Source organism: Pristiophorus japonicus, chromosome 17, assembly GCF_044704955.1.
Source record: "Pristiophorus japonicus isolate sPriJap1 chromosome 17, sPriJap1.hap1, whole genome shotgun sequence".
Taxonomy (NCBI): Eukaryota; Metazoa; Chordata; class Chondrichthyes; family Pristiophoridae; genus Pristiophorus; species Pristiophorus japonicus.
In genome coordinates, this window is record NC_091993.1 from 81179326 (window position 1) to 81195415 (window position 16090).

The following is a 16090-nucleotide window of genomic DNA, read 5'->3' on the forward strand; positions in this document are numbered from 1 at the left end:
AGGAGATACAGAGGCGGAGAGGCTTAGGGATGGAATTCCAGAGCTTACAATATCATACCCTCACACACTCTCCAAACATACCTGAAGAGCGATACAATCTCTGTGAGGCCTTTCAGTTTCTTAATCTCTTCATCCCTGACTGGCGCACACAGACTTCCCATCATGCCTATGATGAAGCTGGCCAATCGCTCGATATCCAGTGCGTTGTGCTTGGCCTGCTGCTGGATCAGCTCCATGTCCAGCACCTCACTGATCTGAGTCCGCAAACGAGTGTGACCAGGAAGCAGGAGAGACAGCAGTGACTAAAGAGAATAAAACCAATAATGAATAATGTCATGTATTCAACTGTCATTGTAACCCATGTATAAGCTGACCTAAGTTGTACACCTTGAGAACACTGACCACAGGGGGCGAACTTGTGGGAGACACTCCTAACCTGGACTTTCCAGTATAAAAGGGGAAGCTCCACCCACCGTCTCACTCTCGAGGTCTTGGTAATAAAGGTAACTGGTCACAGAGTGACCTTCTCTCAAGTATGGGCCTCGTGTGCATTTATACTGTATAGTAAGGACTTATTATTGGCGACGAGAAACTGGGATTTAAACCACGCAAGCATGGCCACTAGCAGCACAGAAGAGAGGTACTGTGTTGGTGATGATTGCAACGACTTTATTGAGAGACTACAGCAAAGTTTTGTCACTAAGGAATGGTTGGGACCAGATTCGGCCGACAAACGCAGGGCTCATCTCCTGACGGTTTGTGGATCCAGAACGTACTCCCTGATGAAGGACCTTCTAGCGCCAGAGAAGCCAGCGGACAAGACGTTCGAAGAGCTCAGTAAGTTAATCGGGGAACACTTTAAACCGGCGAGCAGCATGCACATGGCGAGACACCGGGTTTACACGCACCGGCGGCGAGAAGGGCAAAGCATTCCTGACTTCGTGGCAGATCTCCGGCGACTGGCGAGCCTATGTAAGTTCCCAGATGCATGCAGAGCGGAGACGCTGCGAGAGCTTTTTATTGAGGGCATCGGGCACGCTGAGGTTTTCAGGAAACTGATTGAGACCAAAGACTTGACCTTGGCAGCGGCGACTCTGATAGCCCAGACCATTATCTCAGGGGAGGAAGAGACCAGAATGATTTATGGCAAAAATCTTGGCTCAAATGCGGCAAACGACCAGGGAGTCAACACTGTTAACGCAGCACACAGTTCTCTAGGCAAACAAGAGCAATCGGACATGCCCCAGCATGCAGTCGAACCCAAAAGGGGTAATTCAACAGAGACAATGGCTAGCTGAACGGCGATTCATGCCATCGCAATGGACAATGCGGCCAGTAATGGGGCCATCAACATCTGTTAATGGTGCGCTAAAGGACAGTTACAGAGACAGTCAGAGACAATCGACTGGTAATGGACCTTTTGATTCCAACAATGGGGCCTCCAGCTCATGCTGGAGGTGTGGAGGCAAACAGCCCAGTCGAATTCAGTGACTGGGCGAGCCCGATCGTGCCGGTGCTCAAGGTGGATGGGTCGGTCAGGATATGTGGCGTTTACAAGGCCACCATCAATCGGGTGTCACTCCAGTACCCGCTACCGAGAGCGAAGGACCTCTTTGCGACGTTATCCGGTGGCAAATTTTTTTCAAAGTTGGACCTGATCTCAGCTTACATGATCCAGGAGCTGGTGAGTGAGTCGAAGAAGCTGACCACCATCACGACACACAAGGGGTTGTTTGAGTATAACAGATGTCCGTTCGGGATTCGTTCGGCTGCCGCGATCTTTCAGCGAAATATGGAAAGCCTCCTCAAGTCGATGGTTTTTGAAGACGACATCCTCATCACGGGTCGCGATACTGAAGAACACCTCCACAACCTGGAGGAGGGGCTACGCAGACTGGACCGGGTAGGGCTGCGACTGAAAAAGGCGAAGTGCGTCTTCTTAGCTCCAGAGGTAGAATTCCTGGGGAGGGTAGCAGCAGACGGGATCAGACCTACTGTGTCCAAAACGGAAGCGATCCAGAGAGCACCCAGACCCCGTAACACGACGGAGCTGCGTTCGTTCCTGGAGCTCCTGAACTATTTTGGCAACTTTCTTCCCAAATTGAGCACGCTGTTAGAGGCGCTACACGTGCTCCTATGCAAAGGTCGCGATTGGGTCTGATGCTACAGCCAGGAAAGGGCTTTTGATAGAGCACGCAATTTGTTATATTTCAACAAACTGTTAACCTTATATGACCCATGGAAGAAACTAGTTTTAACGTGTGATGCATCGTCCTATGGGGTCAGGTGTGTGTTGCAGCATGTGAATGCCAATGGTCAGTTACAGCTGGTAGCTTATGCCTCCAGAAGTCTGTCCCAGGCAGAAAGGGGCTACGGGATGCTAGAAAAGGAAGCGCTAGCATGTGTATATGCAGTAAAAAAAATGCACCAGTACCTGTTTGGCAGGAAATTTGAGCTGGAGACAGATCACAAACCCCTAACGTCCCTTTTGGCCAACAACAAGGCCATAAATGCGAATGCATTGGCCCGCACGCAGAGGTGGGCACTTACGTTAGCCGCCTATGACTACACAATTCGGCACAGACCGGGCACTGAAAACTGTGCCGATGCACTCAGCAGGCTCCCACTAGCCACCACTGAGGGGGCAGCTGAGCATGATGCACAGATGGTCATGGCTGTTGAAGCTTTCGAAAGCGAAGGCTCACCTGTGACAGTCCATCAGATTAAAGTCTGGACAAATAAAGACCCGCTACTGTCTTTAGTTAAGAAATCTGTCCTGAATGGGGACTGGGCAGCCATGTACGGGGCATGCCTTGAGGAGTTTAAACCATTTCATAGGCGCAAGAATGAACTCTCGATTCAAGCCGATTGCCTACTGTGGGGAAACCGAGTAGTCATGCCCCAGAAGGGCAGAGAGGTGTTCATCAGAGAACTTCACAATGAGCACCTGGGCATTGTTATGATGAAGGCAATTGCCAGGTCACACGTTTGGTGGTCAGGAATAGATGCAGACCTGGAATTTTGTGTTCGCAGGTGCAACATGTGTGCTCAGCTGGGCAACGCACCCAGGGAAGTCCCCCTTAGCCCCTGGTCCTGGCCCGCCAAGCCATTGTCACGCATCCATGTGGACTACGCAGGTCCTTTCATGGGAAAAATGTTTTTGGCTGTAGTAGACGCCTACTCCAAATGGATTGAGTGTGCCATTTTAAATTCAAGCATATCCTCTGCCACGGTAGAAAGTGTATGAGCAATGTTCGCCGCCCATGGTCCATCGGACGTCTTGGTCAGCGACAATGGTCCGTGCTTCACAGGCACTGAATTCCAGGACTTCATGGCAGGCAATGGAGTCAACCATGTTTGAACGGCACCGTTCAAGCCAGCCTCAAACGGCCAGGCGGAACGAGCAGTGCAGATAATCAAACAGGAGATGCTCAGAATCCAAGGGGGTTCTCTACAAAGCCGCTTATCACGCCTCCTGTTGGCCTATAGATCCCGACCACACTTGCTCACAGGGGTTCCACCCGCAGAGCTGCTAATGAAAAGGATGCTCAAAACCAGGTTATCACTTATACACCCTACTATGAAAGAAATTGTTGAGAGCAGGCATCAGTCACAATGTGACTACCATGACAGGAATGTGAGGGCGTGATGTATTGATGTCAATGACCCTGTTTTTGTCCTTAATTACGCAGCAGGGCCCAAATGGCTTGCAGGCACTGTGATTGCCAAAGAGGGGAATAGGGTTTTGGTAGTTAAACTTACCAATGGACAAATCTGCCGCAAACATGTGGATCAAACTAAAAGGAGGTTCAGCAACCCCATAGAAGAAGCAGAGGAAAAACACGACGTAGAGTTTACTCCACCACAGGTGACTGAACACCAGAACCAACTGGAGGAGAGACCAGTCACTGTGGGCAGTCCGGACAGGCCTGAGGCACCGCAAACAGCAGACACTCGGGCCAGCGCCCAACAACCGGAGCCCAACTCAGGCGCTCTACAAGGGAGCGTAAACCACCAGAGAGACTTAACCTGTGATCCCAATAAGACTTTGGGGGGGAGGTGATGTCATGTATTCAACTGTCATTGTAACCCATGTATAAGTTGACCTAAGTTGTACACCTTGAGAACACTGACCACAGGGGGCGAACTTGTGGGAGACACTCCTAACCTGGAATTTCCGGTATAAAAAGGGAAGCTCCACCCATCGTCTGTCTCTCGAGGTCTTGGTAATAAAGGTAACTGGTCACAGGGTGACCTTCTCTCAAGTATGGGCCTCGTGTGGATTTATACTATATAGTAAGGACATATTAAATAAGATTCAGTTTAGACCACCAGCTCTACTCCTACCTGACCCATTTACTCTTTTGTTCAATTCCAAGATATAGAGATCATGGGGCCGAAATTCAGGCACACTAGAAAGCTGGTGCACCTGTGATTTTTATACCTGGTTTTTCCACCGGGTGCGATGAGATGGCGGTCTGATCGTTTTTCAAGACTTAGAAGATATTTTAACGTTGGACCGGAAGTCGGTCATAGTGGGGGCGGAAGTGCAGCGGTAAGTCATGCTCTGCCACTCAGCGGCGGAGCGGTGGTGATGTCACTGCGCGTGTGCGTCACCACGCGCTCTCCCCTCCGTTAAAGAGGAGAGAATCGGGGATTTTCTAGCTTCGGCCCACTGGGCCACCAGGGAGGGTTTTGGCTGGGCCAGCGGCCTGGCACCCAAGAGCTGCCAGGCTGCCTGTTGGTGGCCCGGCCGAACCTGTGGGTACAATAGCCCAGCCGACATGAAAGTTGGCCGGCAAAAAAAATAAGATGCCGGCCGCGGCTTTCGGCCCTCGCCTTTATTGGCCACTGCACCGCCAGGGCATAGAGGGAGCAGACAAGGTGCACCGACAGAAAAAGCTGTCGAGGGCACCGTTCAGCGGCTAATGGATTTTTTCCAGCAAATTTGGGGTGGATTGAAATGGAGGTGCTGGAGAGCGGCGGTGCGCGCTAAGATGACGTGCTCGCGGCGGTCAGTAGCAGCAGGGTGGAAGTGGGGACAGGCCAAAAAATCCCCGAGCTGGATTTGGGTTGGGGCGGCCCATTGACTGCAACGCAGCGGCCACTTGATTCCGCCGCACGGCCGCCGCAAAACGGCGGTAACAGACCTTATCCGGAGCCTGCATTTCGGCCCCCATGGATCCAACTGTGAAGATTACACACTTTGTAACAACTTAGCCTGGCAATAACTTTGTGAAGATCTGGTCTTCTGATTGGATGGTTTATACATTCCACACTCAGTATAACATGGTCATCTAGAACCAAGTGTGTTGTGTGTTTTAAAAGAAATGCATGTCAATTTTATTTTACGGATAAACCTATGTGAAGGGAAAAGGCCCACAGTGCAGGGCAACATCCAGACTGAGACCAACGGGGGAGAAATGAGGATAAAATGAAGTCGCCGTGATTAGGTGAGGCATGCTTGGGTTGTAAGACCTTGTAGATTGTAGAAGGAAGAGCAGACTGTGGGAGGTGAGGAGTTTTACAGTTTTGACGTTCTGGGAAAGAATGACCTGAAGGTGTGTTGGACAATCTGCCCTGAATCGCAGTCCTTCGATCTTGCCTCATGGTCTGCCCAGCTACAAGCCAGCTTATCTCATGTGCACGTGCCCAGGTATGGATCAATGTTACACCGTGAAGTATCGGGACATCCCATTCGTGAAATAACTGGACCAGGACTGCCAGAAAAACAGTCTATCTACCGGGGGCTCAACCTTCACGAGGTGTAACAAGCGAGAGTAGAAATCCTGACTGATGAAATTTACATTGGAATGTTTAACGTGCTTGTGCCACATTCCTATGTGCTCCTTTTAATTTTAACACCCGGGTGAAAACAATGGAATACAGGCGCATTAAATGTCCCTCTGTGAGCCTCGCCCATTTATATTCTTATATTCTTTATAAATCTACAGCTGGAAAGGAGAAGACTTCACATCTGCTTCTGAAACCTTTATTCCTTGCTGTAGTTTCTTTTCAATTTTGTGTGAATCCTGCTACGTAACTTTAATGGAGCTAAATGAATTAGGGAGCTGACATAAGAATTAGGAGCAGGAGGGTGCCATTCGGCCCCTCGAGTCTGCTCCGCCATTTAGTATAGCCGCCATCTCTGACTTGGATATTTAGGAGAGTGCTGAATTGAGTTTGAGATTCTGTTCCATGGGTTCAGATCACTTTTTTGTTAAATGCAGAGAAAATCTCATGTAGTTGCTTTGGTAGAAAATATCTGTGGTGGTGCTAGAAGGTCCCACTCGCAAACTATGCTGGCCCACTCAGTTTCCGACTTGGTCAAGGCTGAAATATTAAGCAATTTTCCAGCTTTTAAATAATAACTTATTTATATAGCATCTTTAACGTAGTAAAACATCCCAAGGTGCTTCACAACAGATAAATTTGACACCGAGCCACAGAAGAAATTAAGGCAGATGACCAAAAGTTTGTTTAAAGAGGTAGGTTTTAACGAGCGTCTTAAAGGAAGAAAGAGAGGTAGAGAGGCGGGGAGGTTTAGGGAGGGAGTTCCAGAGCTTAGGGCCCAGGCAGCTGAAGGCACGGCCACCGATGGTTGAGCAGTTATAATGAGGGATGTTCAAGAGGCCAGAATTTGAGGAGCGCAGACATCTTGTGGGACTGTGAGGCTGAAAAAGAATACAGAGAAAGGGAGGGGCAAGGCCACGGAGTGATTTGTAAACAAGGATGAGAATTTTGAAATCGAGGCGTTGTTTAACTGGGATACAGTGTAGGTCAGAAATCACAGGGGTGATAGTTGATCTTGACTTGGTGCGGGTTAGTACACGGGCTGCTGAGTTTTGGATGACTTCAAGTTTACGTCGTGTGGAATGTGGAAGGCCGGCCAGGAGTGAGTTGGAGTAGTCAATATCACAAAATGATATTGGTGCAATTATCTCTCCGTCTCTCTCTCTCTCCTTCACCATTCCTCCCTCAGATCCTTCACAGAGTGTTGCTCTTTCTATCCCCTTTGACTAATTCCTTTCCTATTTTAGAATCTCTATGTCATCCTTTTCCTGGGTAACTTCCTCTGGACTGGTCACAGGCCTTGGCATTCGGTGGGAGACGGGTGTGCCGGTGAGGTGAGAGGTGAGAGATCGGCAGAACCTCTGGAGAAACAGTTCAAAGGGCTGAAAACTCAGCTGTTGCCACTTCTCTGGTGGTTTCCCTGGACTCCCAGCGAAGTTACGGCAGGAGATCGGGACAGCCCCGGCTGAAAATCAGGGCCAGAGTTTCTGGAGAACGAAGAGTCAATTGAGCGGCTTGTGAAAAATTCTGAATTGCCAAGACTTTGAAAAGATTTTCTAACCCTAGTGTAAGGGTAAACATGGATTTGGCAGTTGTACTGCGAATGTCACCAATTTGGCACAGCATGGAAGGGTTTATAAAGTCACTCTATGGTACAGACTGACTTACTGACAGATGAACAGCGAATGTGAATGATGCTGTAATGTTGTAAACAGATGCCTTAAAGTTTCAGTGATAAATTCCAACCTGCCTTGCCCAAGGAAGAGAATTGAGATCTGGGCCAATTAACTTAGCGCAAGTTTAATTTGGTCCTGTCCAGTCTGAACTGGACCCCAGCCCACCTCGAGCCCTCACCTCCTTAACTTCCTGCAGTAGTTTGATGGCCTGGGAGTACTCTGGTGGCGTCTCGTTTAACTGGGCCTGCAGGCTATCCCAGAATGCTTTGTGCATCATCTCCTTCATTCTTCTTTCCAAACTGTGAAACCAATGGACAGATGTTTAATGGAGAATTTCCCTCAAGAAATAGATGCCATATCATAGAATCATAGAATGATACAGTGCAGAAGGAGGCCTTTCGGCTCACTGTGCCTGTGCCGGCTCTTTGGTAGAGCTTATCCAATTAGTCCCATTTCCCTGCTTTCCCTATAGCCCTGTAAATCTTTTCCCCCTTCAAGTATTTATCCAATTCCTTTTTGAAAGTTACCACAGGTTAGACCTCCGTGGTCCGGGACCCTCGGAAGAGAATTTTCCGAACCACAGGAGGTGACGCCGAGCCTAGGCTTACCGGTACCTGTAGACAGCAGCCGGCTCCTGAACACCTCCGCCATGTTCCGGCTGCGAAACTCAGGCCTTGCATTCTCCATGATGGTTTGCTGCACTTTTTTTTTAAGGTCATGTCTCCCTCCTGCCACGCGCCCCCGCTCCAGGCAGTTCGAAACAAGATGGAGGCGGCTGTCGGGTCCCGACCCTGAAGCTGGATTTGCGCGGTTTCTGTGCGCATCCAGTCACAGGGCGTGATGCGGTTGCGACAACGACCCGGAAGCATTCTGCGGACGCACAGCATTTAGTCGATGTCTACAATCGCTCCTCACTGAACAGCGCGGGAAACCGGGAGGCCACCCACCCACGCCGGGACTGATCCCGAACCACGGATGTTTCCGGATTAGAGAGTCCCGGACTAGAGAAGTATAACCTGTACTGAATCTGCCTTCACCACCCTTTCAGGCAGTGCAATCCAGATTTCAGCAATTAGCTGTGTAATTTGTGTTCCTCATGTCGCCTCATGTTCTTTTGCCAATCAATGTCCTCTGATTACTGACCCTTCTGCCACTGGAAACAGTTTCTCTTTATTTACTCTATCAAAACCCTTCATGATTTTGAACACCTCTGTCAAATCTCCTCTCAACCTTCTCTGCTCCAAGGAGAACAATCCCAGCTTCTCCACATAATTGAAGTTCCTCATCCCTGGTGCATTCTGGTAAATCTCTTCTGCACTCTCTCCAAGGCCTTGACATCCTTCCTAAATTAAACACAGGACTCCAGCTGAGGCCCAACTAGTGCTTTATAAAGGTTTAGCATAACTTCCTTGCTTTTATGCAATGTTAATTTTTTTGGAGGGTGAGCAGCCCCTTGGCTGCATGACCTATCAGAATACTGCACAAACGCGGTTTGTCCTATTGAAAAGCTGGCTCACTGGCTGCACGGGAGGTTCACACACTGTACAGCTGTGCAGCTTAAAGGGAATGTTGACTATGCCTCTATTAATAAAGCCAAGAATCCCACATGCTTTTCAAAACGTCCTGCCACCTTCAAAGTCTCTCCGTTCCTGCAACTCCCTTAAATTTGTACCGTTTAGTTTATATTGCCTCTCCTCATTCTTCCAACCAAAATAAAATACATCACACTTCTTTGCACTAAATTTCATCTGCCACGTGTCTGCCCATTTCACCAGTCTGACTATGCCCTCCTGAGGCCTGATGCTATCCTCCTCATTGTTTACTACATTTCCAAGTTTCATGTCAACTGCAAACTTTGAAATTATGCCCTGTAGTCAAGGTCATTAATATATATCAAAAAGAGCAGTGAGGCCCCACCTGGAATATTGGGTTCAGTTTTGGTCTCCTAATCTGAGGAAGGACATTCTTGCTATTGAGGGAGTGCAGCGAAGGTTCACCAGACTGATTCCAGGGATGGCTGGACTGACATATGAGGAGAGACTGGATCAACTGGGCCTTTATTCACTGGTGTTTAGAAGGATGAGAGGGGATCTCATAGAAACATATAAGATTCTGACGGGACTGGACAGGTTAGAGCGGGAAGAATGTTCCCGATGTTGGAAAAGTCCAGAACCGGGGACACAGTCTTAGGATAAGAGGCAGGCCATTTAGGACTGAGATGAGGAGAAACTTCTTCACTCAGAGTTGTTAACCTGTGGAATTCCCTGCCGCAGAGGGTTGTTGATGCCAGTTCATTGGATATATTCAAGAGGGAGTTAGATATGGCCCTTACGGCTAAAGGGATCAAGGAGTATGGAGAGAAAGCAGGAAAGGGGTACTGAAGGAATGTTCAGCCATGATCTTATTGAATGGTGGTGCAGGCTCGAAGGGCCGAATGGCCTACTCCTGCACCTATTTTCTATGTTTCTATGACCTCTGGGGGACAACACTGTATACAGTCTGAAAAACAACGTTCACCACTGCTTTCTGTCCCTTAGCCAATTTCTTATTCGAGCTGCCACTGTCCCTTTAATCCCACGGGCTCCAATTTTGCTAATCAGTCTATTATGTGGTACTTTATCAAACGCCTTTTGAAAGTCCATGTACACAACATCAACCTCACTACCTTCATCAGCCCTCTCCATTATTTCATATGTGTAAGAAAGAATTTGCATTTAGATGGCGTCTTATCACATTTTCAGAGCGTCCAAAAAGCACTCCACAGCCAAAGGATGACTTATTCAAGTGTACGCACCTGGTACCAGACAGAGAAGGATTATGTGCAGCTTGCCTGATGGCTGGTTTGTTCAACGCCTCTCATCCATTCCTCTCCATTTATTTATTTCTCTCCACACCTACTTCTCCTCCTAATTTACCTATTTCAGATCCCGGCTAACTATTTCCCTTGCCACTGCGATTTTCTTTGTTTATTTCTACCTGCTCTACGTTTACACGTTTCAAAGCTCAGTCCCTAACTTATTTCCTCTTTCCCACCTTGCCCTTCCTATCTTTTTTATTCCTTTATTTTGTCACAGCCCTTCTTATTTTTTTTTTACACTGGACACTCGCTGCCAATATGTTTGGCACTGCGCGGGCCATTCCATTCCGCAGGGGCTCCCTGGAGCACCGCGCAGTGGTCTGGCTGTGCAGCTATAGAGAACGTTGCTCGCCCCCGTCATCCACCACCAACACATTACATCGGAGATCCACCACCAACACATTTCAATCACCTGTACCGAAACGGCTCTCATCAAAGTCACAAATGACATCCTTTGTGACTGTGACCAAGTCAAATTATCCCTCCTCATCCTTCTTGACTGGTCTGCAGCCTTTGACACGGTTGACCACTCTATCCTACTCCAACACTTCTCCACCGTCATCCAGTTGGGTGGGACTGCACTCGCCTGGTTCCATTCTTATCTATCTAATCATAGCCAGAGAATCACCTTTCAAATCCCTCCATGGCATCGCCCCTCCCTATCTCTGTAATCTCCTCCAGACCCACAACCCTCCAAGATGTCTGCGCTCCTATAATTCTTCCCTCTTGAGTATCCCTGATTATAATAACCATTGGTGGCCGTGCCTTCTGTTGCCTCGGCCCCAAGCTCTGGAACTCCCTCCCTAAACCTCTTCACCTCTCTTTCCAACTTCAAGATGCTCCTTAAAACATAACGAATTTGACCAAGCTTTTGGTCACCTGCGCTAATTTCTACTTATGCAGCTCGGTGTCAAATTTTTAAACTCTTAACACTCCTGTGAAGTACTTTGGGACATTTCACTACGTTAAAGGCGCTATATAAATATAAGTTGTTGTTGTTGTAATGAGCTCCCAGCCCTCCTTGTGCTTGTCACCTGTGTTGGGACATACTGAGTTGTCAGTTTGAGGACAATTTTCCACGGAATTTCAATCACCTGTACAACAGCACACATACTATACAACAACAACTTGTATTTATATAGCGCCTTTAAGGTAGTAAAATGTCCCAAGGTGTTTCACAGGAACGTTTTAAAAGAAAATTTGGTACTGAACCAAATGAGAGATTGGGACAGATGACCAAAAGCTTAGTCAAAGAAGTAGGTTTTAAGGAGCGTCTTAAAGGAGGAAAGAGGCAGAGAAGTTTAGGGAGGGAATTCCAGAGCTTGCGGCCTAGACAGCTGAAGGCACAGCCACCAATACTTCAGCGATGGAAATCAGGGCTGCTCAATCACTCAACCATTCCTATTGTTACATGCCAACATATTCTCTGACTTACCATGAGCAGTGCGACGGGAGATTAACTGAATCCACTTCATTATAAAAACTCTATGTAAGCGCAACATTCTGTCCGTCACACACAAAGCTTTGTGACACACTTGGGAAAGAAAGTTATATCGAAGAAAAGGCTCCCATTGTATCACAAAACTCTACAGCAACAGAAAGTACCTTAGGGACAATGTCTGCAGTCCATTGACCAACCTACATATGAACTCACCCTGTGTTTACTTAACATCATTACACTTTGTATTCTTATAGGGATTTTGCACTTTAGTAGCAGGATAACACATTAGAAATTACAATTAGGTTGGAACTGAGCAGTGCAGTGGGTTAGACATTGGCCTGTTGCCTCAACAGTGACCAAGATAACAGTGGCCAACCTGATACCGTCTTCGCCCAACTCCAGACATTTACATTCTCAGTCGGAGTTGTCAGATAGCAATCAGGAATGGGAGCCATGTCTGATTTTTCCACCCAACCCCCACTTTCCTATCTTGGGGGTGCTGAGGCTAACTGTACCACTCCTACTGTCAACTCCAACTGAGCCAAACCAGCCAACTGAGGATTAACCAGAGACCGTCCTGCCCTGTGCAGCTCAGTTACTTCGTTAATAAACTCACTGATCCATCGAGGAGTATGTGATTAATTTAACTGAGAAACTAAAGTCAGTAAATTAGGCCTTTACCTGTTCTGAGGAGATTCCATCTGCTGGATCTGGAAGTTGCTGTTTATAACTATTTCATGTGCAATGGTCATGTTGGACACATTTCGGGCAGCTTCCAGAACTTCAGTCATAGATGCTAATCTTGGAGGACTGGCTGTGGAAGGGATACAATAGAGACAGCATGATTTACTTTCAAAATGACCATGATACAAGTCCCCAGATTTATAATAAAATGACCAAGATGTACATCTCTATAACATCGGCGGAAAATATGGATCCTTTTCAAATGAAGAATTGAACTTTATGCAGCAAATGCCATAAGTCAATGGCCTAACCTTTGACCTTCCATTCACCAGGATACCTCTTCAGTTGTCAATTTGGTCAACCCCTCTCTCAACTGCAGTGTTACTGTCTCCCATTTGGTCATTCCCTCAGTACAGAACCCATCTTTTCTCAAGTCCAAGGGTTGCAGATTTGAGCATATCTGCCACACATCCATCCATCGCCAGATCTGGCTGGAGACAACAAGCTCTATCAGGCCTCACACTTCTCTGCCAAAGCCACGTAGTAATCCTGGAGGGCAAAGATAAACCTTGGCTTCATTTCTCCATGTCCAAAGTCTCCTTAAATCCTCACTTGCTATCTTCACCTCATACACCAAATGTGAGGAGGACATGGACTTTTTTGACACCACGATAGATGATCTGTTCAGTTGCCTCTACTGCTTCCCCCACTTCATCTTGCCCACCATGCAAAACTCTCTCCTGCACCCCCCGCCCAGAGCCCTCCCTATTGTAGCCCTAACCCCTTCCGTCTCTCTACAGTTTCTTCCCCATGTCCTCCCCAAGCTCATTTCCTCCACGAAACTACCTCTTGCTTTTTTGGTAGCATACACGATAATCTGCTGACCACTTAACTTCTCTTCTTTGCTCCCATGCTAATTGGCATCGTAAGTGATTCCCTCACCCTTGGCACTTCCTCCCTCTTATTCATCACTCTGCTTTTCTAAAACCCCACACTTGATCCCTCTGTCCTTGCAAACTACCACCCAATCTCTAACCTCCTGTTCCTCTCCAAAGTGCTCATGTAAAATGACTTGTGCTGTCTCCACTGGTACCAACTGCCCTCCAGCACCTCAGCCACGTGGACATTATTTATGTGTCGGGCTGGACAGTGAATGGCAGTGGCCTATTTTGTTGTGGAGGGCATCAAAGTTGATCCAGCCCTTACTTGATGTCCAACCATGAACACTTCTAACAAGGTCATGGCACTGCAAATCAGGAATGGCAAACCTGGCTGATTTATTTCCTCCCCTCCCTAGCCCAGGGACATCGAGACTACTACTGTACTGGCTGAGGTCAGTTAACTCATCACAGACCGGAGCTCAAACCTGGTCTCCGTGTCGTAATAGCACGTCACATTGTGCAGTGACCAACTGAGCCTCCGATCGGACTGGAGTCTGAAAATCCTCCCTAAATGGCCAGGTCATCTCCCAAGAATATTCATTGCTACCATTCACAGTTGGGTTTCATCAACAAAGCAGCGTTCAGTATCTATCAATTAAATAGTACAATGCTGGTCAGAAACTACTGTCCGGTATATACTGCTTATGTTTTATCCACTTTCTGCTCAGTTTTGTGTGCACAAACCAGAAGTGCTATTTTTAATAAGATTTTTTTTTTTACGTTGGCTATTGATTTTGGAGTTGGGGAAGGATGGGGGGGGGGCGCTTAAAGAAAACCAGAGGTATCTGGACGAGAAGATAGTTGACGTCTATATGCTGCATTGGGAGATTTGGCCATTCCCTACCCGATCATTTGTTCCATTACTGCATCTTCTTTGACGTATATGGACATCCGAGGACACTGGTTGCTCAGCTTAAACAGAATAAGCGTTAAGGGGCCGAAATTGCCTTCCTCCCGAAACGGGGCGCACCTACCGGTTTTTAGGTGCTCCGTCCACCCCATTCCACCGATTTTCAGCACTTTGGTTTCTGTTTCCGGTTAGAGCGGTGTTGGTGTCAGGAGAGGGGCGGAAGTGGGGTCGGGTCAGAGTAGCCGACACTCCAAGTCACCAGCGCCGCGCTGAAGACGTTAGCACGTTGCTGACGCGTCACAATGTCCCTCCTCTTCAGTTAAAGGGGAGGGCTGCTGTGAACTCTGCCGCCAGTTTTGTGGCAAACACTGGGCCACTAGGGAAGGTTTCAGCTGGGCCAGCAGCCTGGCACCCAAGAGCCGGTGCCAGGCTGCCTGTTGGTGGCCCAGCCAAACCCATGGGCATAACTGTCGGCCCGACCTGGCAGTCATCCGACAATAAAAAATAAAATGGCGTCGCCGCCCAACCACAAAAAAGGATACCGACAGAAAAAGCTGTCGGGGGCACTGACCGGAGCTGCTCCCATGGAGCAATTTCCGAAAGGAGGTTGCCGCTGGTCGGTAAGGGGTCGGCGCGTGCACAACTTGGCGGGAAAACGGGCGGGGCGGTCCCGTACACCGCTGCAAAACTAAAGCAGGGCAAATTACAAAATGGCGGCCTCTCCGCGCCAACTGAGCCGTGGTCACGACCCTTATAGAAAGGGGCAATTTCGGCCCCTAAATGTTGTTTTAAAGGGAATAGACACCGAATACTGTTCTGAGTTCTCTTTCTCATCACTTTATGTTTACACTCTGTGCGCAGATAGGTGCCGCATTCATTGGAAGAATTGAAAGAAGTCCCAGCATATCAAATGGATCACATGTTTCCTGGAGTACAGGCAATTAACTTGGAGCAACTAGCAGTTGAATTTATTGATGAGCAAATACCAATATATAGAAACCGATAGGTGATTACATTCTGTATTATTAGCTGGCCTAGTTTTAAGTATTTTTTCACGTTCAAATCCAAGAACTTTAAGTTCCCATCTGATACCATTTAGAAATTTTTCTACTCAGAATAATAGAAAATGACTTTTTTGTGGCAAATGACTTATTATTGGTCGGATCCACTTAGAAACCAGCTTTGCTGTTGCCTTTGGTACTTTTTATGCAAAACCTTCCATAGAAATGACAACATTGAAACCGGCTGCTCAGTCTGTGTTAGTGTTTCTCCTCCACACGGGCAGTAGTCCGAGTCCCATGTTCCCATATACTTTATTCCCCTTTCCTTCAACCACCTACCTAATCTATTCTTAAATATTGACATGGTCCCTGCTGCAATCACTCACTCTGGGAGTACATTTCATGGTCCCACAATCTTCTGTGTAAAACGGTTTCTTCTGTTCTCTGTCATAAATCTTTTACATTTACTCTTATTTTTATGCCCTCTTCTTCTAAACCCCTCAATCCCTGGAAACAGTCCATTTCTGGCTTCTCGTTCCCATCCCTTCAGAATTGTAAACACTTCCATCAAATCACCCCATAATCTCCACTGTTTTAACAAAAACATTGCATTTAAAATACTGCCCAGTGGAACATGAGATTATTAAATAACAAAAACATTTCAAGGAAAGGTTACTGTAAAGTCCTGTCCCCTCAGTACAGATTCACACGAGACATGTAGTGAAGTCAAGGTCACTCTGGAATGCTGCACTTGCCTGAGACCTGTCCTTATATACCTGTCTCTTGCAAGTGCACCCCTGGTGGTAAGGTATGCTGGTGGTTACAGGTCATGTCTTATTACAGTCAT

At 47.5% G+C, this 16090-nt stretch overlaps 1 protein-coding gene across 1 annotated transcript in view; it reads right to left on the bottom strand.

Moving 5' to 3' along the window:
- LOC139227822 (T-complex protein 11-like protein 1) overlaps positions 1-16090 on the bottom strand; it is a 101504-nt gene that overhangs the window by 15091 nt on the left and 70323 nt on the right. Inside the window, exons 3-5 of the mRNA XM_070858891.1 lie at positions 12449-12581; positions 7648-7768; positions 82-302 (exon numbers count right to left, since the gene is read on the bottom strand). Of these exons, the coding sequence (XP_070714992.1) occupies positions 82-302; positions 7648-7768; positions 12449-12581 (475 nt within the window). The remainder of the gene's footprint in view (positions 1-81; positions 303-7647; positions 7769-12448; positions 12582-16090) is intronic.